The sequence below is a fragment of the Panulirus ornatus genome, chromosome 6 (assembly GCF_036320965.1).
Source record: "Panulirus ornatus isolate Po-2019 chromosome 6, ASM3632096v1, whole genome shotgun sequence".
Classification (NCBI taxonomy): domain Eukaryota; kingdom Metazoa; phylum Arthropoda; class Malacostraca; order Decapoda; family Palinuridae; genus Panulirus; species Panulirus ornatus.
This window is the reverse complement of record NC_092229.1, coordinates 17,792,116-17,816,639: the sequence shown is the minus strand read 5'-3', so window position 1 is coordinate 17,816,639 and position 24,524 is coordinate 17,792,116. Positions and strand designations below refer to the sequence as shown.

The following is a 24,524-nucleotide window of genomic DNA, read 5'->3' as shown; positions in this document are numbered from 1 at the left end:
TATGTGAATAGCTTTCTGAATAATTTCTTATCCTTGAACTAATTTTTTTTTTTTTTTTTTTAATATTTTCTAGCAAACATTTGCTCTTAACTCTTTTCATTAGATGGGACTCTGGCAGCAGGCTTGGAGCAGTGTCCTCTCCCAAGTCTTTTTCTCACACAGATTCCTGCAGCTTGTTTCTTGCTAAATGATAGTCATATCAAGGCCTTCTTTCACAATGACCCATCCTCATTTCCTTACATTTTCTCGGGCTGAACTTTATCAGCCATGTATCAGACCAGATTTGGAGTTTGTCAAGGTCTTGTAGGGTGGTGCAGTCCTTAATGCTTTTCACTCCCTTCATGACCTTTACCTCTTCTGCAAATGTTTTCAGTATCACTTCACGATTTATTTAGCTTAAAAAACTGCCAAAAAAGCATTGTCTTTTTAAATATGTTCCATAAAGTTGTTACCTGTCAATGATTTCCAAATTTTTGTAGTTTACTTCACTGTATGTTTCTTTTCCTGTAAAAGCTCTGGATGTAAGTGCAGAAATATTTTTTTCCTCTGACTTTTTTGTTCAAATTTCTCCTCATTAAATTTCATGAAAGTCTCATCTGCCTTTCTGATGAAGATAATATCCAAATCTTTATCTTTTTTAATCTTCCACTCTACCCCACTGCTTTATTTACTATAATATCATCTGCAAAATGTATGCCAATAATTAATCTCCCTTATCTGTGTCAGAGATCATAATTACAAAAAGTTTTCTGGCCAGTACCATTCCTTGAGGTACCCCTGATAGTACATCTTGCTCCTCAGACATGTCTCCTTTACAACTTCAGTACTTTGAACTTAATTTTGGTGAAAAATCCTGTTATCCATTTCTCTGTTTTCCTTCTATAATTTGTCTTGCCAGTTTGTATAGTAATACTCCATAATTCACTTTCTCGAATACCTTTGCAAAATCAGGAAAATTTTCCATTATTTTCCCATTTATCAATGAATGTTTTGTATATGGCATTATAAAGAGCAAGTAACTGTGTGTGTATTCTTTTACCGGAAACAAATCCATCCTGTCCTTTGTGTAGGAGTCTGTTCAAAAAAAGATGTTCCATTATGTTTTTTTTTTTTTTGTTACTCTCCCAAATACTTTGATGAGATGAAAAGTAAGGCTGATTGTTCTGTATTGATTCAGCAGGAATTTAGATCTTCTTCCTGTGTTGGTCTTACATGTGCCATTTTGTGTGCATCTTCTATGCTTGATTGGTCTCAGCAGCTTTGTAAGAGGTCCTTCTGTCTTTGGGGCTGAGTTTACTTTAAGTTGATCAGTTCTTTTGATTATGTCCCCTTCTGATATGATAATATCTGTGAATGCATGTCCATCATAAGCAGTAAATATTCATCATCAGTTTAATGATGCTGTTTTGTACAAAACACTGACTTGTATTGGTTACTTAACATTTGACACATTCTTTTGGGGTCATTTATATAAATGTCACCTTCCCTGAATGGTGCAGTATTGTATTTTTTGTTCTTTTCTCTGGTCATGAAAGTAGATAGGACATCTTAGTTTTAATTCATATTAGGTTGAAAACCTCGTATAAGTTCATTATTTAATTTCATTATTCTCTTTCATGTGCATTTTCCTCTTGTTTGAATCTGTAATTACTTCCATATTGCAATCTAACATTTTTCCATTGTGCATCTGGTTGTTGATATATTCAGCAATTCTTGTTTTCATTAGTATCACATTGAACTCCTTCATCTTAGTTTAGGTTGGTTTATAGATTACTACATTTAGCATTCCGATGGTTGATTTACATACTGCCCGTGTTTCACATTTCTTTTCAGAATTTCATTTGCATATACCCATTAATAGATTTGTCTTGATTCTGGTATTGACAGTTGGTAGGCTTTGTACATTAACGTTAGATATTTTTCGTGGATCATTCCTAATTAAATTATGTTTCTCTATCAATGCTAGTCTGTTTTTCATTGTCACTGTTTAGTAATGTGTATTGTTTTACATTTTCTGGTTTTTGAAATTACTTGCCAAGTCAGTTTGCATATCTGTTATAGAATGGTTTTTGCTTGTGATGACATTACTCTTCACCATATTTCTCATTGTTCTGTTTCTATTAGTCCAGCCTTTTTACATATCCTCTGTCCCTTTTTCCACATCGTCATTCTCCATTCTTCCCTTTATGACCTTCCCTGAATCCATTCTTGCTTTTTGTATCAGTTTTAGATATCTACATTAGTTAGCTTTCTTTCTTTCATTACTGTATTTAACTATTCATTGCCTCATTCTCATAGTACTTGCCTAACTCTGTTATCCCAGGGAGAAACAAGAATCTGCATTTCCTACCCTATCATCACTATCTGAAGTATCAAAATTTCTGTATACTGGGAGAGTCTTTGGTAGTTTTGTGAGGCATATATCCAGTTAACAGCTATAACCAGTCAGCATCCGCACTGTGCAACAGTATATGGAGATGAATGCTCAAGGAAAATTGCTCCTCTTATATCTGCCTGAGTAAGACTCAGGCCGCAAAAAGGAACCAGGCTCTGTCTTATCCTTTCTGTCTAAATCAGGAATGCTCAACACTTTTTTAAGAGATGTTTGTGGGAAAGCTTGCATGATATTCTGTCTCAAGAGTAATATGTTCACATTTTACTCATCTTATCAGAACTGTTACTTTATTATTGTCCTTTGAAATCTTTGCTAAGGTGATGAAATGAGTTGTGGATATGTAACTATAGAGAAGGGTTATGTTGGCTGCTAGTTTTCACTTTATCTTGGTGAGAACTCTGATTGGCCAGCATCAGACTAAGCAACTATTTCTTATCACAATATTGCTGTTATGGCTAGTGCTTATGTGGTTATATAAACATTCATAAGGTGTCATATTTGCAGACTTGCTTTTAGTCAACATGGCACTTGCAGAGAATAAAGAGGAACTAGGCTATGTCTCGTCCTTCCTGCCTGAATCAGTAATGCTCATCACTTCCTTAGACATGACTGTGGGAAACTTTCACGACAGTCTGTCTCGGAGCAGTATGTTTGCATTCTACTTTTCTTATCAGAACTCTGCTACTGTATAACTGTCCTTTGAAATCTTTACTAAGGTGATGAAATGAGTTGTGGGTATGTGGTTACAGAGAAGGGTTATGTTGGCTGCCAGTTGTTACTTTATCTTGATGAGAACTGTGAATGGCCAGCATCAGATTGAGTAATCATTTCTAATCACAATACTGCTGCTATGACTTGTGGTTATGTTGTTAGATAATAATTCATAAGGTGTCAGATTTGCAAACTTGTTTTCAGTAAACATGGCACTTGCAGAGACTTCCCATGGAATTGATATTGCCAGTTATGTAACTTACATGAAATATACTCTTATTATGTATACAGGTGCTTTTAGAGACTCCAACTACTCTGATGGTATTTAGTAAGTGAAAAAAAATTGTTGAAAAAGCAAAAGCTTATGGAAATATTCCTTATGCAAGTGCTAGAGATTGATAAATTAGGTTAGATAGCAACATTTATTTGTTAAGATGTGAGTATATGTTTTTAAGACATTGTGTAATTCATTATACAGTAAATCTAAGTTTGTGTAGGTTGAGTGACTGTATTCAGTCTCAAAAGGCATCACTTCTGCAATTTCAGATCAGGATAGCCACATCGTAGAAGTGTGAAACTTGCATTTGGTTCATACATGATAGAGCTAAACAAGCTCAGATTGATGCCAAAAATATAGATGGTGCATCTCTGAAAGTTTCAGGAAAATATCATTGTTTGGAGGAAAGTCATCCATGGAACATCATGTTTTAAGTGGACCAAACCTCATTTAGTACAGATATGGATGATATTCATTTCCTTTGTCTCTGTTTCTTATAGGTGCATTTTGAAAGTGAGCCTAACTGGGATGATGAAGATAATATTATCAGCAACTTGACATGTCTCTGTGTATTGGGTATTGAAGATCCAGTGCGACCTGAGGTGCCTGATGCAATCCACAAGTGCCAGAGGGCGGGCATCACCGTCCGTATGGTTACTGGTGACAATATCAATACTGCACGCTCTATTGCTTCTAAGTGTGGTATTCTCAAACCTGGTGACAACAGTCTCATCTTAGAAGGAAAAGAATTCAATAGAAGAATTAGAGATGCATCAGGCAAAGTAAGTTCCTTTTTCTGAGATAGATGTATACTTTATGTGATTACTTATCATTGAAAAGTACAAGTGAAGTGAATATGTTTATCCTGAAAGAAAAATTAATTCATCTTGCATCTGAAAAAGGTTGAAATTTGGATGAAGGGACAGAATAAACTTTTTAAGGCCATAACTAAGTTGCTAGTGTGTAAGTTGATACCAAATACAGTATACATAAGATTCAATTGTAAAATCAATAAATTGACAGAGTAAAGAGTGTATTTATAATGAGAATATTTTTGTCTAATGATATAGCACTAGAAATTTTAAAAACTCATGAAGTCTACTATCCAAAGTTTAGGTACTATTCTAAAAGAGGAAGAAACTATATGCAGTATACAGTAGTTAAGCAAATGTGGTGATTATAATGGAAGTCCAAATAGTAGATGAATTTGTTTTGAATGGGATGTATAATGTTAGTGATTGAGAGCTTTTTGTTTCAATTAGGTTCATGAATGGAGGTGACCAGATATGAAGTTATGTATACTAACTTTAGGGAGGTGAATACAAGAGTCCTAGAGACAGGAACAGGTGTGCAGTCTGTTGGGGGTAGGGGTAGGGTCTTGGGGTGAGTTTTTATTTATTTGCTGATAGTACTAATGGCAGGTTTGAGTGTGAAACTGCAGAAGCTGGTGACTGAGTTTGGAGAAAGTTTAGAGTAAATGTGAATAAAAGAAAAGTTGTTAGGTATAGTAGTGAAGTGTGAAAAATTAGTTAGAGTGTAAGTTTAAATGGAGGGTACTTGGAGTGTTTCAGATACCTGGGAGTGGATATTTCAGAGAATGGAGCTGTGGGAGATGAAGTGATCTATAGGGTGGATGAGGGTGCATTGAGGAATAAAAGAGGTCTTTGTCTTTCAGGGCAGAGATGAGTATGTTTGTTGGTAAAGTAGTCTTGTCGGTGCTGTATTGATATATGGCATGGTCTATAGGCAAAAATGTAAAGAAGAGGGTGGATGCGTTAGACATGGAATATTTGTGGACTGAAGAGGGTAGATCAAGTAAGAAATGTATGGTAAAGAGAGTGGTTTGGTAGTAAGAGGAGTATGAATGAGAGCTGAAATGGTTTGGACATATGTATGGAGAGGTTAAGAGGGTATACATGTCAAAAGTGGAGGGAAAGAGGGAAATCGAGGAGGAAGTGGAAGGATGGAGTGATTCTATGCAGTTTTAGGGCCTGAACATGAAGGAGATGCAAGCGATGAGCAAATTTGAATGATGTTTTATACAGGGGATGTTATGCTCTCAGTGGGCTAAACTAAGTTGCATTAAGTGGTTGCAGGAAACCACAGAAAGATTTGTGGGACCTGGTTTTGTAAAGAGGATTGTGTTTTCAATGCATTATAAATGACAAGAGTGTGGATGTTAGGAAATGAGTCTATTTCTTCTGTCCTTGGCACTCCCTGACCAACACAGGAAATGATGAACATTCATAAAAAACTTTTGTAAGTGGAAGGAATAGTTTATAAAAGTTATTAAGATTCATTATATATGATCAGAGTACTCATTATAACTTTCTTGCTTCCAGATCCAGCAACATTTAATGGACAAAGTATGGATGAACCTGCGTGTTTTGGCCCGCTCATCACCAACAGATAAATACACATTGGTGAAGGGTATCATAGAAAGTAAACGTAGTGCCAATAGAGAAGTGGTAGCTGTAACAGGCGATGGTACCAATGATGGCCCTGCCCTAAAGATGGCTGATGTTGGTTTTGCTATGGTATGGGAGTAGAGAAATTGTTTTTATAGATCTCTGATATGAGATTGATGATCATACTTCTTGTATAGTAGATTCAGTATAAATATTTTTATATAATTTTTCTTAATTATTTTCTCTGACTTAATGGCTGTATGTTTTTTACTTGTGCTTACAGGGCATTGCTGGTACTGATGTTGCTAAAGAAGCATCAGATATCATCCTGACAGATGACAACTTTACCTCAATTGTCAAGGCTGTCATGTGGGGACGCAATGTATATGACTCCATTGCCAAGTTTCTGCAGTTTCAACTAACAGTAAATGTTGTTGCTGTTGTTGTAGCGTTTGTTGGTGCCTGTGCCATCAACGATAGCCCTCTCAAGGTAATAACCCTTTGATGTCTTAGATCATTCTTTTGGTTTTCATATATTAAACACATAGTCAGTCAGACACAGGGTTGTCATTAGACTGACAGTCTGGTTGATTAGAACACTCCTATTGGAGATGCCACCTTATAAAGAAAATGTAAAATCTATCATATTTGTCTGTCATTATCAACACCACTGCTAGTTCCGGAGGTGATTCAAGTTCATACATTACCTCAAATCATTCATAATTATCCTTGACCAATGAAAAGAGTGTTAAAGTGAAACTATAACTTCACAGTTATGTAAGTGCTTCTTACTGTTTCACCACTATGTTAAAATGAGGCAGTAACTTTACACTTATGTAAGAGCTTCCCACTTTCTCAGTTTGCATACTAAACTAATTTCTCAAGTGAAACCAATGTCTCCATTCACTTAGTATCCATTTGCAAATAGCTACAATTTCATCTGATCCTAGATCATTATTGTGGTTTCCTTCAGATAGGGAAAAAACAATCCACAAAAAATATGGAGGAACAACCAGTAAATTAAAAATATCTGAAGTGTTGGTTGACTATTTAAGCAGGCAATGAGTAAAGACTGTTGCTTCAGCTTGTGATTTCCATAATTCACATCTGCTTTTAGTTACTTGCCTTTTCACATCAACATGTAAACATTTTTACTCAGTGTGGCAAACAAATTCTTGCTGGAGGCATATTAACTGAAGATTTACTGTTTTCATTTCCTGTTTTTTCTGTTTTGTTTTAGTGATTGTATAATCACATAACAGGCCCATGTTATGTAGATTTTATTTATCTTGACCTTTAATTTATGTATCTGCTTTTTTGGAGCAAATATAAGGGTTAATTTTACAACATTCTTTCTTATGTTTTAACCCTCCCCCAACTAGGCTGTACAAATGTTGTGGGTGAACCTAATCATGGACACTCTGGCTTCCCTGGCATTAGCAACGGAAGCACCAACGCCTGATCTCCTTCTCCGTAAACCTTATGGCCGTACGAAGCCTCTCATCTCAAGAACTATGATGAAGAATATTCTTGGCCAAGCCGTGTACATGATTTTGGTTATATTTGTTTTGTTATTCTATGGTGAGTACTGGGAGAGTATAGTCTTACTACTGAAATATGATACTTTGTCTTCTATGATTTTTGTAATTTACTGGTTTTTCTTTTAGTAATGCATGTATCACTACCATCCTTTTGGGGTGAGATAGGAATATTTACCCTTTGGTTTCATTTCATGATCTGAACTGTTTTAACATTTGCCTGAATACTTGAGTATTGGATTCATAAACTATGTAAGGTTTCCAGATTATAGTAAACTTTTTCATATATGAAATGACAGGTCTAAATAATGATAGCAAATAATATATCTTTGGAAGCATAACGAGAAGTTAGTTTTGAAAGCTGTGATAAATACGTTTAGTGGGGATAGAGTAATATTTCTTAAAAAATAACATTTTTTATATTTATTTTTTATTATACTTTGTCGCTGTCTCCCGCGTTTGCGAGGTAGCGCAAGGAAAGAGACGAAAGAAATGGCCCAAACCCCCCCATACACATGTATATACATACGTCCACACACGCAAATATACATACCTACACAGCTTTCCATGGTTTACCCCAGACGCTTCACATGCCTTGATTCAATCCACTGACAGCACGTCAACCCCGGTATACCACATCGCTCCAATTCACTCTATTCCTTGCCCTCCTTTCACCCTCCTGCATGTTCAGGCCCCGATCACACAAAATCTTTTTCACTCCATCTTTCCACCTCCAATTTGGTCTCCCTCTTCTCCTCGTTCCCTCCACCTCCGACACATATATCCTCTTGGTCAATCTTTCCTCGCTCATTCTCTCCATGTGCCCAAACCACTTCAAAACACCCTCTTCTGCTCTCTCAACCACGCTCTTTTTATTTCCACACATCTCTCTTACCCTTACGTTACTTACTCGATCAAACCACCTCGCACCACACATTGTCCTCAAACATCTCATTTCCAGCACATCCATCCTCCTGCGCACAACTCTATCCATAGCCCACGCCTCGCAACCATACAACATTGTTGGAACCACTATTCCTTCAAACATACCCATTTTTGCTTTCCGAGATAATGTTCTCGACTTCCACACATTCTTCAAGGCCCCCAGAATTTTCGCCCCCTCCCCCACCCTATGATCCACTTCCGCTTCCATGGTTCCATCCGCTGCCAGATCCACTCCCAGATATCTAAAACACTTCACTTCCTCCAGTTTTTCTCCATTCAAACTCACCTCCCAATTGACTTGACCCTCAACCCTATTGTACCTAATAACCTTGCTCTTATTCACATTTACTCTTAACTTTCTTCTTCCACACACTTTACCAAACTCAGTCACCAGCTTCTGCAGTTTCTCACATGAATCAGCCACCAGCGCTGTATCATCAGTGAACAACAACTGACTCACTTCCCAAGCTCTCTCATCCCCAACAGACTTCATACTTGCCCCTCTTTCCAAAACTCTTGCATTTACCTCCCTAACAACCCCATCCATAAACAAATTAAACAACCATGGAGACATCACACACCCCTGCCGCAAACCTACATTCACTGAAAACCAGTCACTTTCCTCTCTTCCTACACGTACACATGCCTTACATCCTCGATAAAAACTCTTCACTGCTTCTAACAACTTTCCTCCCACACCATATATTCTTAATACCTTCCACAGAGCATCTCTATCAACTCTATCATATGCCTTCTCCAGATCCATAAATGCTACATACAAATCCATTTGCTTTTCTAAGTATTTCTCACATACATTCTTCAAAGCAAACACCTGATCCACACATCCTCTACCACTTCTGAAACCACACTGCTCTTCCCCAATCTGATGCTCTGTACATGCCTTCACCCTCTCAATCAATACCCTCCCATATAATTTACCAGGAATACTCAACAAACTTATACCTCTGTAATTTGAGCACTCACTCTTATCCCCTTTGCCTTTGTACAATGGCACTATGCACGCATTCCGCCAATCCTCAGGCACCTCACCATAACATAACATAACATAAACTAGTGAAAACAATCAACTCACCTGTATCTGTTACACTATTGTTTTTCAGATGTTATGAAATGGAAAAATCTTTGTTTGTTATTTTTGTTTAGCTTCACCATTCACGTCCACATTTGCTCAACTTACACACGTTTGCTACCAATAGTTTGTCCACCTCAGTTCATCAGTAACTACATGCACTTGTTTCATGCCCAAAGAGACATCATTCTTTTAGACATTACTTCCATGAGTACCATGATATATATATTTTTTTTCAACCCAGGGTCAGCCTGCTCTGTGATTTGAGAGATAATCCTGTCAGCCTTGGCCCTCTGTTGAGGTTAATAGCACCTTCACCATTTGCTAGCCACCCATTCAGTGGTAGTCACCTAGCTTGCTGCAAGTCCACCCTTTGCCATTCAGCAACTCCTACTCATTGATGGGGAGAGGTGGTGGTGGTGGGTGGGGGCAGGAAAGTGAGTTATTGCAATTTGCACATGACATAGCTTTAGTGACAGACTTAGTTGAGAAACTGTAAATGCTGATGTTTAAGTCTGGGGAGCATGTGAAAGGATGAAGTTAAGAGTTAATGTGAATTTTAAAGGGAATGCTATGGATTTAATTGGGGGGAGAGAGAGAGGTTGATATGAGTGTGAGAGGGAATGAAGAGAACTGGAGGAAGTGGAGAGTTTTAGATACATGAAAGTAGACATGCTCAGTGGCTGGTACTGTGGGAGTGCAAGTGAACCATAGGGCTGGGGAGTGGAAAGTGGTTGTTGATGCATTGAGAAGTGCATGGAGGTGGGGTGTCACTATCTGAGTTCAAAGGTAGGTGTGTTTGAAAGTATAATGGGCCTAATGAAGACCTATGGATTGCGAGTTGTGGGAACTAAATGCTAAAGCATGGAAGAGGATAAATGTGCTGGAAATGAAGTGCTTGAGAACAGTATTTTGGTGTGAGGAGGGTTGATCAAGTAAGAAATGAGAGGGTAAAAGAGAGGTGTATTAGTAAGTGGAACATGCTTGAGAGATTTGAAGAGTATGTGCTGACATGGTTTAGACTAAAACTCTTTTTCTAATGGACTAATTGCAGGAAGAGTGGTTCAGTAGAAGCTAAATTCCATTATATCCAGAATTTTTTTATAGGAACAGCAATAAATGAAATGATAAGTAATGGAAACATAACTCATTCCTTTGAGACTAATGGTGTTGTGGGAGTAGTTAAGACTATTCTCAACCAGAAGGAAATATCTTCAGGGTCACTTGGAGTCATATGAATCACTTTCTGGTCAGAATTGGGGTGTGCATGAGCTTTTCAAAATTTGCAACTTTTGAAAAATGCCTAGGTGTTACATGGGCCTCTTAGCACACGCATCACTGATAGTGGTCCTGTCTGCCCATGATTTGATATCAAAAGGCAACCTTGTGTACCATGCAATTGCATGAGAACTAGAGTAATGAGTTTGTTTATGTATTGACCAAGCAGACACTTCCCTTGTAGTTGGTAGGCAGCCAATGACAAGGGAGGTAAATTATTTGTACTACCTGCATGGGTATCAGGAAGGTTAATGACATCTGCTTAGTAAGCCAGCACTTTAATGGTTGTAAAGTCGCTCTCCTCTACCCAGGTAGCTGTCTTTTCTTTCTGCCTCACTAACATGTGGATTTATGGCATTCTGTCCACACACATACAGTCTCTCCTTGTCATATGTAACACTTAACAACACTTAACTTGTGCAGCTCATTTTTCGTAATTCTAGATTTTCCTGCGGTGAGCACCATGCACTAGCCTTGCCTTTTGGCAAGATGGTTGCAGTAGTAGATAGAAGTAGTAGGTCGGAAGATTTAGGCAGGAGCATTAGGTAGAAACATTAGGTAGAAGCATTAAATAGAAGTAGTCATTAGGAATATTAGGTTGGAGGCCTCTGCAAACACTGTGCTTGACATGCCCTCTGTCAGTAGCCTGTTAAGGGTGAGGCACCAAAGGCTAAGAAGTGACACTAGAGTTTTTTAGTTATGGAGACTCTGTTGTTGTAGACACCCCTTTGAGGGAGTAACAGTTGGAACAGGCATCAGAGATATAGGTAGATAGACTAAAAACTTGCTGTAGTTGCCCTTTTAAGGGAGTTCCAGTTGGAACAGGTATCAAGAGATATAGGTAGATAGACTAAAAACTCTTTCAGATACCTTCTCTGTTTATTGGTATTTTAACCTTAAAGGAAAAGAATGCTGCATCAGTACACCATTATGTTGAAAAAAAAGTAAAACACCAAGTTAACATTTTTGATTTGCCATATAAGATACTTGGTATTGGTGGTTTATTTATTTCCTTTAATAACAAAATAAAACAAGGTGACCTGCACCACTCTCGAGAACTGTAAAACATATCCAAGTCTGCAAACCATGACACTCTCCCATTAGTGGACTACAAACAGTGAGTTGTTTTCTTCTTTGGTCATTATGAAATACATGGTGAATTAATTTTTTCATCATTCACCATGTTTTTGGTAATGATAACAGAGAAAAATTATCTAAAGTTCATTTTCTGCTAATGGGAAAGTGTTGTGGCTTGCAGTCTCAAGCATGTTTTCCAGTTCTCTGCAGTGGTACAGGTCACCTTGCTTCATTTGCTGGAAGAAGTATTATCCACTTTAGTATGTAATTTTAGTATATACTGGTGTATGAATAGCCTGATACGTAGGTGATATCTGACCTTTAGCAGCTGTATTGTGAGTTTGAACAGATTTGCTAGAGCTGCATTGAAAGTCATTCTTGGAGTTGGTAGATTACTTAGCATTCATTACCCTTAAATTAAAACTATCTATCTATCTATCTATCTAATCTTTATCTTTGCTGCCTATCCCCAGCTAGAACTCCCTCAAGGGGGTGGCCATGGTAATAGAGTCTTTACAATGAACTCCAGTGCCATTTCTTAGCCTTGATGCCCCACCCCTGACAGGCCACTGGTAGAGGGCAACTCTAACACATTGTTTACATAGGCTCCTACTTAATGTTCCAACTGACTGCTACAATCTAATGCTCCTATGTAGTACCTCTACCTAATTTTTTACCTAATGCTCCTGCCTAAATGTTCCTACCTACCACTACTATCTATTTCTCATGCCATTTTGCCAAAAGACAGGGCTTGTACATACATGCCTCGACATTGCATTATTCGCTGGGGAGCCAGTGGATAAAAATAAACTATCTCTAGTTTTATCTATTTACAGTTTTGATAGATGATTTGCTTCCCTTTCCTATTTATACTTTCTTGAAGGCGTTAAGGCACCAGTTCTTTCAAGTTCTTAAGAAGTTGTGGGTCCAAGTTGTGCTACTCTTCACAAATGACTGCCTCTAGCTTGGGGACACTACTGGTATCCTTCCCTGAAAGTCGGCTTTTAATGATACTCCACAAGTTCTCTATTGGATTGATATCTGGGATGTTTCCTGGCCAGTCATTGATGAAGTCAATTCCACAGTCAGTAAGCTAATGCTTCAAAGATTTTAACGTATGGCAAGGAGCACCATCCTTCATGAACACGTCTGCATGGCACTTATGAAAACAGTCTGGTAAATAGTCCATCAGTAGCTCGAGGTAGTTGTGCTGATTCATGGTTTGATGTCTGGGCAGTATGACATGGTCAACAGTTCCACGAACAACCCCAAACCATGAGAGAATCAGGGTATTTAACACTTCTGAAAGCGTACTTGAGATTGAGAGGGTCACTCCCAGGATGCTGATAAACATGCCAACTCAGTTCCCAGTCACAGTATATGTGGCTTCATCCCTACATAGCATGTACCTCCACTTGGTCTTATCCCACTGAAGGTATGTCTTGGCAAATGCTATCCTAGACTGTTTATGCACAAGGGTGAGAAGGGGCTTCTTTTGGGCTCAATGGCAGTTTAAGTGTAGGTCATCGTGGATGTGTCAATAAACGGTCTTTACTGACATTTCACCAATCAGTCTTGGGTTTTCCCTTTTAATTTCCGTGCAGACAAACGTGGATTAGCTTTTAGCTGATGTTTCAGGATGGTTAGTGTGCATGGTGAAGTTTTCCAAACCTTCCTGGGTCTTCCCTTGTTCGCTGATGTTGCCTTACCTCCGCTGTTGCAAAACCTTTTTGTCCATACCTGCACTGATTGGACATTAGCACCAACACTTTTTGATATTTCCCCTACTGGCCTCTGTGCCTTGTACAGACTAATAATTGCAGCTATTTGCATGAATGTCAAGTCTTTTCACAGCCCCATTGTGGCTAAAGAGCATGAAAACCTTTGGCAGTAGGGTATCAGAAGGTGACAGACTCGGGTAGGTCATTATCATGTATCAACACTCTACTTACGATAAAGACAACTTGCAGTTGTTTCCCTAGGCATGCTTGTAGCTCTGCCCCTCTTGTTGCTGATTGATGCTAGATAACCAGAGAAACTTCAGTGATCTGGCTGTGAGGTATAGTGAGCTGGAATCAGTCATAGGTTTATGTGTTGGTCCTCTTCTTGAGTTATAAAGAATGAACTGTGTTAGTTAAGTGTTGTCAAGTGTTATGTATGACAAGAAAAGATTGTATGTTTGTGGACAGAATGCCAGTAGTCCTAGTGTGGGTGAGGCAAAAAGTAAAACATCTACTTGGGTCAGAGGAGTGCAACTTGACGACCACTGAAGTGCTGGCTCGCTATGCAGCTGTCACTAACATTCCTAATACCCAGATGAGTCATACTGGGAATACATCTCCCTGGTCGTTGGCTGCCAACTTTAAAGTAAAACTACCATTATTTTGATGTTAGGTAAGGTTTCAGTTATGCTCATTTTTTAATTTCATATTAGTTAATGTTTGGAGGCTTTGCTTTTTGAATGAGTGAAAGCATTGTAGCGTTAATCTATCTGTGCATCTGGATTTAAGATCAGCAACCATGATAGTGCATCCATCCTCACTCAAATGCTCCACTTATTGTGTTTAGAGCTTAGTTGTTAAAAAGTTGTAACATAAGTTTTCAAGGTTTATATAACAACTTTTTACTAGAGAAACAGGTACCCATGATCATAACCCAGCCATTATTCAAGGGCCCCAGGTATTTCATAAATCTGTATTAAACTTTTGAGTTATAAAACTGAATATCTGAAGAGTCCAAAGAGGCTGCACTGGTCACAAATGTGTTATGGACTTTCACCCTTTTAGCGTAGAGTTCTCTCCCATTTTTATTATTTTTATCATTTTTTTTTTAGGATGCATGAAAATATAACTGACAAATGATTTTGACAAAATGCTGTAGGGTCTTGCCTCACATTGACAGCCCCTCTTTCCGCATATGGTCATATGTGGCTTTTTCTTTCATTTGTCTTGATACAAGTTTGTATGTCTACTGTTTTGTTTTCACTTCCTATGATTCGTTATTTTCCAATATGGAAATTCATCCCAGGATTGATGCTGTGTGGGGACCTATCAGTTTATGCATATTTGATTTATGTCACTTTTACAATAACACACACAGTTCATTTGCATCTTTTGATTTATTTACATGGGCTTTTAGTTTAGAATAGTGCAGTCATTATTGGGCTGATAGCACAGTAATGTGGAGTTGCCAGCAAAGTGCAATAAGCTCACATACCCATGGTGTGATAAAGTCTATTGCCAGTATACTATACATTGCATGTGTTTTGCCCCTTCCATCATGCCACCAAAGTGTCTTTTAAGTTCTCCTTATACCACTGGTAATAAGAAGCGTTAATCCATCACCACTGGGGTTAAGATGGATTTGCTTAAATGTTATGAGAGCTGAACAAATAGCTGATATTAAGCATGCCCTTGGACTTAGCAGATCTACTGTATTAACTGTTCATGATAGTGCAGAGATTAAGAGAAGTGCCATGAGTTGATAGTGCAGAGATTAAGGGAAGTGCCATGAGTGGTACATGAATCAGTGCATCTAAGAATTTGTATTCTTGAAGTGTAGTTTTGGAGAGAATGAAGCAAATGTTGAGCACGTGTATAGAACATAAAACTCTTGAAAATGTTCCCATTAGTATGTTTGTGATGCTCACAAAGACTCAGAGTATGTATGATAGCTTGGCAACAGAAAAAGGAGCAGTAAAGATATTTCAAGCAAGTCCTGATTGGTTCATGACTGGGCAAGGTGACTGGTGAGGCTGCTTCTGCTGATGTCGTTGCTGCCAGGGAATTCCCAGGAACCCACATGACTATCATCGAGGAGAGTTTTGATTCTCCTAAGTAGATTTTTATGTGGACATCAAAGGGTTATTTTGGAAGAGAATGCCTTTGTGAATGCTTATTTCCTATGAATAGAAGACTCCATCATGATTCAAAATTTTTATTCTTTTAAAGATATCACTCATTGTACAGCATTCAATATATGATGTTTTATATTTCCTACTGTGTTTATAGTTATTCATTATACTTGATCGTTGTTTCCTGCGTCAGTCAGGTAGTTCCAGGAAATTGACGAAGAATGGACCATCCACTCATATACATACAATTATATATGTATTATGTATTTTATTATACTTAGTCGCTGTCTCCTGCGTTAGCAAGGTAGCTCAAGGAAACAGAGGAAAGAATGGCCCGACCCACCCACATATACACGTAAATACATAAACGCCCACACACGCACATATACATACCTATAGTTTTCAACGTATACATACATATACATACACAGACATATACAGATATACACATGTACATATTCATACTTTGCTGCCTTCATCCATTCCCATTGCCACCCCACCATACTTGAAACAGCACCTCTCTCCCCGCACACATGCACGCGAGGTATCGCTAGAAGACAACAAAGGCCACATTCATTCACACTCAATCTCTAGCTGTCATGTGTAATGCACCAAAACCACAGCTCCCTTTCCACATCCAGGCCCCACAGACCTTTCCATGGTTTACCCCAGACACTTCACATACCCTGGTTCAGTCCATTGACAGCATGTCCACCCCAGTATACCACATCATTCCATTTCACTCTATTCCTTGCATACCTTTCACCCTCGTGTATGTTCAGGCTGCGATTGCTCAAAATATTTTTCACTCCATCCTTCCACCTCCAATTTGGTCTCCCACTTCTCGTTCCCTCCACCTCTGACACATATATCCTCTTTGTCAATCTTTCCTCATTCATTCTTTCCATGTGACCAGACCATTTCAATACACCCTCTTCTGCTCTCTCAACCACACTCATTTTATTACCACACATCTTTTGCCCTTTCATTACTTACTCGATCAAACCACCTAACACCACATTTTGTCCTCAAGCATGTCATTTCCAACACATCCACCCTCCTCCACACAGCCCTATGTAGAGCCCATGCCTCGTAACCATATAACATTGTTGGAACCACTATTCCTTCAAACATACCCATTTTTGCTCCGAGATAAAGTTCTAACCTTCCATACATTCTTTAACATTCCCAGAACCTTTGCCCCCTCCCCCACCTGGCGACTCACTTCCTCTTCCATGGTTCCATCCCCTACCAAATCCACTCCCAGATATATAAAACACTTCACTTCCTCCAGTTTTTCTCCATTCAAACTTACCTCCCAATTGACTTGTCCCTCAATCCTACTGAACCTAATAACTTTGCTTTTATTCACATTTACTCTCAACTTTCTTCTTTCACACGCTTTACCAAACTCAGTCACCACCTTCTTCATTTTCTCACCTGAATCAGCCACCAGCACTATGTCATCAGTAAACAACAACTGACTCACTTCCCAAGCCCTCTCATCCACAACAGACTGCATACTTGCCTGTCTCTCCAAAACTCTTGCTTTCACCTCCCTATCTATACCATCCATAAACAAATTAAACAACCATGGAGACATCACGCATCCCTGCCACAAACTGCCATTCAATGGAAGCCAATCACTTTCCCCTCTTCCTACTCGTACACATGCCTGACATCCTTGGTAAAAAGTTTTCACTGTTTCTAGCAACTTACCTCAGTCGCTTTCCTCTCTTCCTACTCATACACATGCCTTACATCCTTGGGAAAAACTATTCACTGCTACTAGCAACTTACCTCCCACACCATATACTCTTAATACCTTCCACATAGCATCTCTATCAACTCTATAATATGCCCTCTCCAGATCCATGAATGCTATATACAAATCCATCTGTTTTTTAAGTATTTCTCACATACATTCTTCAAAGCAAACACCTGATTCACACATCCTCTACCACTTCTGAAACAACACTGCTTTTCCCCAGTCTGATGCTCCGTACATGCTTTTACCCTCTCAATCAGTACCCTTCCATATAATTTCCCAGGAATACTCAACAAACTTATACCTCTGTAATTTGAACTTTCACCTTTATCCCCTTTGCCTTTGTACAATGGCACTATGCATGCATTCTGCCAATCCTCAGGCACCTCACCATGAATCATTTTTTTTTTTTTTTTTTTTTTTGCTTTGTCGCTGTCTCCAACATTTGCGAGGTAGCGCAAGGAAACAGATGAAAGAAATGGCCCAACCCATCCCCATACACATGTATATACATACGTCCACACACGCAAATATACATACCTACACAGCTTTCCATGGTTTACCCCAGACGCTTCATGCCCTGATTCAATCCATTGACAGCACGTCAACCCCAGTATACCACATTGATCCAATTCACTCTATTCCTTGCCCTCCTTTCACCCTCCTGCATGTTCAGGCCCCGATCACACAAAATCTTTTTCACTCCATCTTTCCACCTTCAATTTGGTCTCCCATTTCTCCTTGTTCCCTCCACCTCCGACACATATATCCTCTTGGTCAATCTTTCCTCACTCATTCTCTCCATGTGCCCATACCATTTCAAAACACCTTCTTCTGCTCTCTCAACCACGCTCTTTTTATTTCAACACATCTCTCTTACCCTTACGTTACTTACTCGATCAAACCACCTCACACCACACATTGTCCTCAAACATCTCATTTCCAGCACATCCATCCTCCTGCGCACAACTCTATCCATAGCCCACGCCTCACAACCATACAACATTGTTGGAACCACTATTCCTTCAAACATACCCATTTTTGCTTTCCGAGATAATGTTCTCGACTTCCACACATTCTTCAAGGCTCCCAGAATTTTTGCCCCCTCCCCCACCCTATGATCCACTTCCGCTTCCATCCGCTGCCAGATCCACTCCCAGATATCTAAAACACTTTACTTCCTCCAGTTTTTCTCCATTCAAACTTACCTCCCAATTGACTTGACCCTCAACCATACTGTAGCTAATAACCTTGCTCTTATTCACATTTACTCTTAACTTTCTTCTTTCACGCACTTTACAAACTCAGTCACCAGCTTCTGCAGTGTCTCACATGAATCAGCCACCAGCGCTGTATCATCAGCGAACAACAACTGACTCACTTCCCAAGCTCTCTCATCCCCAACAGACTTCATACTTGCCCCTCTTTCCAAAACTCTTGCATTCACCTCCCTAACAACCCCATCCATAAACAAATTAAACAACCATGGAGACATCACACACCCCTGCCGCAAACCTACATTCACTGAGAACCAATCACTTTCCTCTCTTCCTACACGTACACATGCCTTACATCCTCGATAAAAACTTTTCACTGCTTCTGACAACTTGCCTCACACACCATATATTCTTAATACCTTCCACAGAGCATCTCTATCAACTCTATCATATGCATTCTCCAGATCCATAAATGCTACATACAAATCCATTTGCTTTTCTAAGTATTTCTCACATACATTCTTCAAAGCAAACACCTGATCCACACATCCTCTACCACTTCTGAAACCACACTGCTCTTCCCCAATCTGATGCTCTGTACATGCCTTCACCCTCTAATCAGTACCCTTCCATATAATTTCCCAGGAATACTCAACAAACTTATACCTCTGTAATTTGAACTTTCACCTTTATCCCCTTTGCCTTTGTACAATGGCACTATGCATGCATTCTGCCAATCCTCAGGCACCTCACCATGAATCATTTTTTTTTTTTTTTTTTTTTTGCTTTGTCGCTGTCTCCAACATTTGCGAGGTAGCGCAAGGAAACAGATGAAAGAAATGGCCCAACCCACCCCCATACACATGTATATACATACGTCCACACACGCAAATATACATACCTACACAGCTTTCCATGGTTTACCCCAGACGCTTCACATGCCCTGATTCAATCCATTGACAGCACGTCAACCCCAGTATACCACATTGATCCAATTCACTCTATTCCTTGCCCTCCTTTCACCCTCCTGCATGTTCAGGCCCCGATCACACAAAATCTTTTTCACTCCATCTTTCCACCTTCAATTTGGTCTCCCATTTCTCCTTGTTCCCTCCACCTCCGACACATATATCCTCTTGGTCAATCTTTCCTCACTCATTCTCTCCATGTGCCCATACCATTTCAAAACACCTTCTTCTGCTCTCTCAACCACGCTCTTTTTATTTCAACACATCTCTCTTACCCTTACGTTACTTACTCGATCAAACCACCTCACACCACACATTGTCCTCAAACATCTCATTTCCAGCACATCCATCCTCCTGCGCACAACTCTATCCATAGCCCACGCCTCACAACCATACAACATTGTTGGAACCACTATTCCTTCAAACATACCCATTTTTGCTTTCCGAGATAATGTTCTCGACTTCCACACATTCTTCAAGGCTCCCAGAATTTTCGCCCCCTCCCCCACCCTATGATCCACTTCCGCTTCCATCCGCTGCCAGATCCACTCCCAGATATCTAAAACACTTTACTTCCTCCAGTTTTTCTCCATTCAAACTTACCTCCCAATTGACTTGACCCTCAACCATACTGTAGCTAATAACCTTGCTCTTATTCACATTTACTCTTAACTTTCTTCTTTCACGCACTTTACAAACTCAGTCACCAGCTTCTGCAGTGTCTCACATGAATCAGCCACCAGCGCTGTATCATCAGCGAACAACAACTGACTCACTTCCCAAGCTCTCTCATCCCCAACAGACTTCATACTTGCCCCTCTTTCCAAAACTCTTGCATTCACCTCCCTAACAACCCCATCCATAAACAAATTAAACAACCATGGAGACATCACACACCCCTGCCGCAAACCTACATTCACTGAGAACCAATCACTTTCCTCTCTTCCTACACGTACACATGCCTTACATCCTCGATAAAAACTTTTCACTGCTTCTGACAACTTGCCTCCCACACCATATATTCTTAATACCTTCCACAGAGCATCTCTATCAACTCTATCATATGCATTCTCCAGATCCATAAATGCTACATACAAATCCATTTGCTTTTCTAAGTATTTCTCACATACATTCTTCAAAGCAAACACCTGATCCACACATCCTCTACCACTTCTGAAACCACACTGCTCTTCCCCAATCTGATGCTCTGTACATGCCTTCACCCTCTCAATCAATACCCTCCCATATAATTTACCAGGAATACTCAACAAACTTATACCTCTGTAATTTGAGCACTCACTCTTATCCCCTTTGCCTTTGTACAATGGCACTATGCACACATTCCACCAATCCTCAGGCACCTCACCATGAGTCATACATACATTGAATAACCTTACTAACCAGTCAATAATACAGTCACCCCCTTTTTTGATAAATTCCACTGCAATACCATCCAAACCTGCTGCCTTGCCAGCTTTCATCTTCCGCAAAGCTTTTACTACCTCTTCTCTGCTTACCAAATCATTTTCCCTAGCCCTCTCACTTTGCACACCACCTCGACCAAAACACCCTATATCTGCCATTAATCATACATACATGGAATATCCTTACTAACTAGTCAACAGCACAGTCTCCCTCTTTTTTAATAAATTCCACTGCAATACCATCCAAACCCGCCGCCTTGCTGGCTTTCATCTTCTGCAAAGCTTTTACTACCTCTTCTCTGTTTACCAATCCATTCTCCCTGACCCTCTCACTTCACACCACCTTGACCAAAACACCCTATATCTGCCACTCTATCATGAAACACATTCAACAAACCTTTAAAATACTCAGTCCAACTCCTTCTCACTTCCACTACTTGTTATTATCTCCCCATTAGCCCCCTTCACCAGTGTTCCCATTTGTTCTCTTGTCTTATGTTCTTTATTTACCTTCTTCCAAAACATCTTTTTATTCCTTCTAGAATTTAATGATAATCTCTCACCCCAACTCTTATTTGCTCTTTTTTTTTCACCTCTTGCACCTTTTTCTTGAACTCCTTCCTCTTTCTTTTATCCATCTCCCTGTCATTTGCACTGCTTCCCTGCAAAAATCATCCAAATGCCTCTCTCTATTCTTTCACTGACAGTCTTACTTCTTTATCTCACCACTCACTATCCTTTTTAATCTGCCCACCTCCCACCTTTCCCATGCCACAAGCATCTTTTGTGCAAGCCATCACTGCTTCCCTAAATACATTCCATTTCTCCCCCACTCCCTTTACGTCATTTGCTCTCACCTTTTGCCATTCTGCACTCGATCTCACCTGGTACTTCCTCACACAAGTCTCCTTTCCAAGCTCACTTACTCTCACCACTCTCTTCACCCCAACATTCTTTCTTCTTTTCTGAAAACCTCTACAAATCTTCACCTTCGCCTCCACAAGATAATGATCAGATGTTCCTCCATTTGCCCCTCTCAGTTCATTAACATCCAAAAGTCTCTTTTTTAGGTGCCTATCAATTAACACGTAATCCAATAATGCTCTGGCCATCTTTCTTACTTACATACGTATACTTCTGTATATCTCTCTTTTTAAACCAGGTATTCCTAATCACCAGTCCTTATTCAGCACACAACTCTACAAGCTCTTCACCATTTCCATGTACAACACTGAACACCCCATGTACACCAATTATACCCTCAACTGACACATTATTCATCTGTGCATTCAAATTGCCCATCACTATAACACAGTCTCTTGCATCAAAGCTGCTAACACAGTCACTCAGCTGCTCCCAAAGCACATGCCTCTCATGATCTTTCTTCTCATGACCAGGTGCATAGGTACCAATAATCACCCATCACTCTCTATCCACTTTAAGTTTTACCCATATCAATCTAGAGTTTACTTTCTTATACTCTCACATACTCCCACAACTCCTGCTTCAAGAGTAATGTTACTCCTTACTTTGCTCTTGTCCTCTCACCAACCCCTGACTTTAGTATCAAGACATTCCCAAACCATTCTTCCCCTTTACCCTTGAGCTTTGTTTTGCTCAGAGCCAAAACATGCAGGTTCCTTTCCTTAGACATACTACCTAACTCTCCTTTTTTCTCATCTTGGTTACATCCACACACATTTAGACACCCCAATCTGAGCCTTCGAGGAGCATGAGCACTCCCCACATGAATCCTTCTTCTGTTTCCCCTTTTAGAAAGTTGAAATACAAGGAGGGAGGGTTTTTAGCCCCCCACTCCTGTCCCCTTTAGTCACCTTCTACGACATGCGGGGAATACATGGTAAGTATTCTTTCTCCAGGGATATTATATATGTAAGTTTGTTGAGTATTCCTGGGAAATGATATGGGAGGGTATTGATTGAGGGGGTAAAAGCATGTGCAGAGCATCAGATTGGGAAGAGCAGTGTGATTTCAGAAGTAGTAGAGTATATGGATCAGTTGTTTGCTTTGAAGGATGTATGTGAGAAGTACTTAGAAGAACAGGGATTTGTATGTAGCATTTATGGGTCTGGAAAAGGCATACGATAGAGGGGATAGAGATGCTTTCTGGAAGGTATTAAGAGTATATGGTGTGGGAGGCAAGTTGCTAGAAGCAGTGAAAACTTTTTGTTAAATATGTAAGGCATGTGTACGAGTAGGAAGAGAGGAAAGTGATTGGTTTTCAGTGAATGTCAGTTTGCTGCAGGGGTGCATGATGTCTCCATGGTAGTTTAAAATGATTATGGATGGGGTTGTTAGGGAGGTGAATGCAATAATTTTGGAGAGAGGGGCAAGTATTCACTCTGTTGTGGATGAGAGGACTTGGGAGGTGAGTCAATTGTTGTTCACTGATGATACAGCACTGGTTGCTGATTAGTGTGAGAAACTACAGAAGCTGGTGACTGAGTTTGGTAAAGTGTGTGAAAGAAGAAAGTCTAGAGTAAATGTGAATAAGAGCGAGGTTATTAGGTTCGGTAGGGTTGATGGACAAGTTGATTGGGAGGTGCTTTTGAATGGAGAAAAACTGGAGGAAGTGAAGTGTTGTAGATATCTGGGAGTGGATTTAGCAGTGGATGGAACCATGGAAGCGGAAGTGAGTCACAGGATGGGAGAGGAGGTGAATGTTCTGGGAGCATTGAAAAATGTTTGGAAGGTGAGAACGTTATCTGGGAAAACAAAAATGAGTATGTTTGAGGGAATAGTGGTTCCAGCAATATGATATGGATACGAGGCATGGGCTATAGATAGGGTTGTGCGGAGGAGGGTGGATGTGTTGGAAATTAAATGTTTGAGGACAATATGTGGTGTGAGGTGGTTTGATTTAGTAAGTAATGAAAGGGTAAGAGAGATGTGTGGTAATAAAAAGAGTGTATTTGAGAGCAGAAGAGGTTGTATTGAAATGGTTAGGTCACATGGAGAGAATGAATGAGGAAAGATTGACAGAGAGGATATATTTGTCAGAAGTGAAGGGAACGAGAGAAGTGGGAGACCAAATTGGAGGTGGAAGGATGGAGTGAAAAAGATTTTGAGTGATTGGGGCCTGAATATACAAGAGGGTGAAAGGCGTTGCTTACAAGCTATTGTACCTTCCATCAGGTGGGATACTAACCTCATTTTTTTTTTCTCTCTCAGTACTTTCATTATGAAATACTTGAGTTAAAAAGAATTGAAATAGCCTCCTATGTATTTTGTTTTTAGATGAATAGATTACTAAGTAATGAGCCAGTCTCATGACTAAAGTCAAATGTGAAAGTTCTAGTGGTGTTAGTGCATAGGAGCTTGGTAGAATTAAGACCATCTCCTGCTCGCTCATTTGTTCCTCCCTCCTGCTTGTGGTGGTGCTACAACCCAGATTCTTATGTTGTAATATTATTTTTTATAAGTACACTGTACAAATTGATAATTAATTCCCAGACAAGCACCTATGTAAAGAAATAGATTTTTACAGTTTTTGAAAACCAGTCTTGTTTAATGCCCCCAAGAACTAGTTTCTACCCATCTCTCTATCAAAAACT

The 24,524-nt window shown here is 39.5% G+C and overlaps 1 protein-coding gene across 17 annotated transcripts in view; it reads left to right on the top strand.

Annotated features, from left to right (window-relative positions):
* The window catches only part of PMCA (plasma membrane calcium-transporting ATPase 3), a 1,595,457-nt gene that overhangs the window by 1,310,520 nt on the left and 260,413 nt on the right, over positions 1-24,524 (top strand). For all 17 annotated transcript variants that reach the window (XM_071662674.1, XM_071662681.1, XM_071662678.1 and 14 more), the window contains 4 exons: positions 3,884-4,165; positions 5,726-5,920; positions 6,075-6,281; positions 7,174-7,372. In XM_071662674.1, coding sequence (XP_071518775.1) covers positions 3,884-4,165; positions 5,726-5,920; positions 6,075-6,281; positions 7,174-7,372 — 883 coding nt within the window. The remainder of the gene's footprint in view (positions 1-3,883; positions 4,166-5,725; positions 5,921-6,074; positions 6,282-7,173; positions 7,373-24,524) is intronic.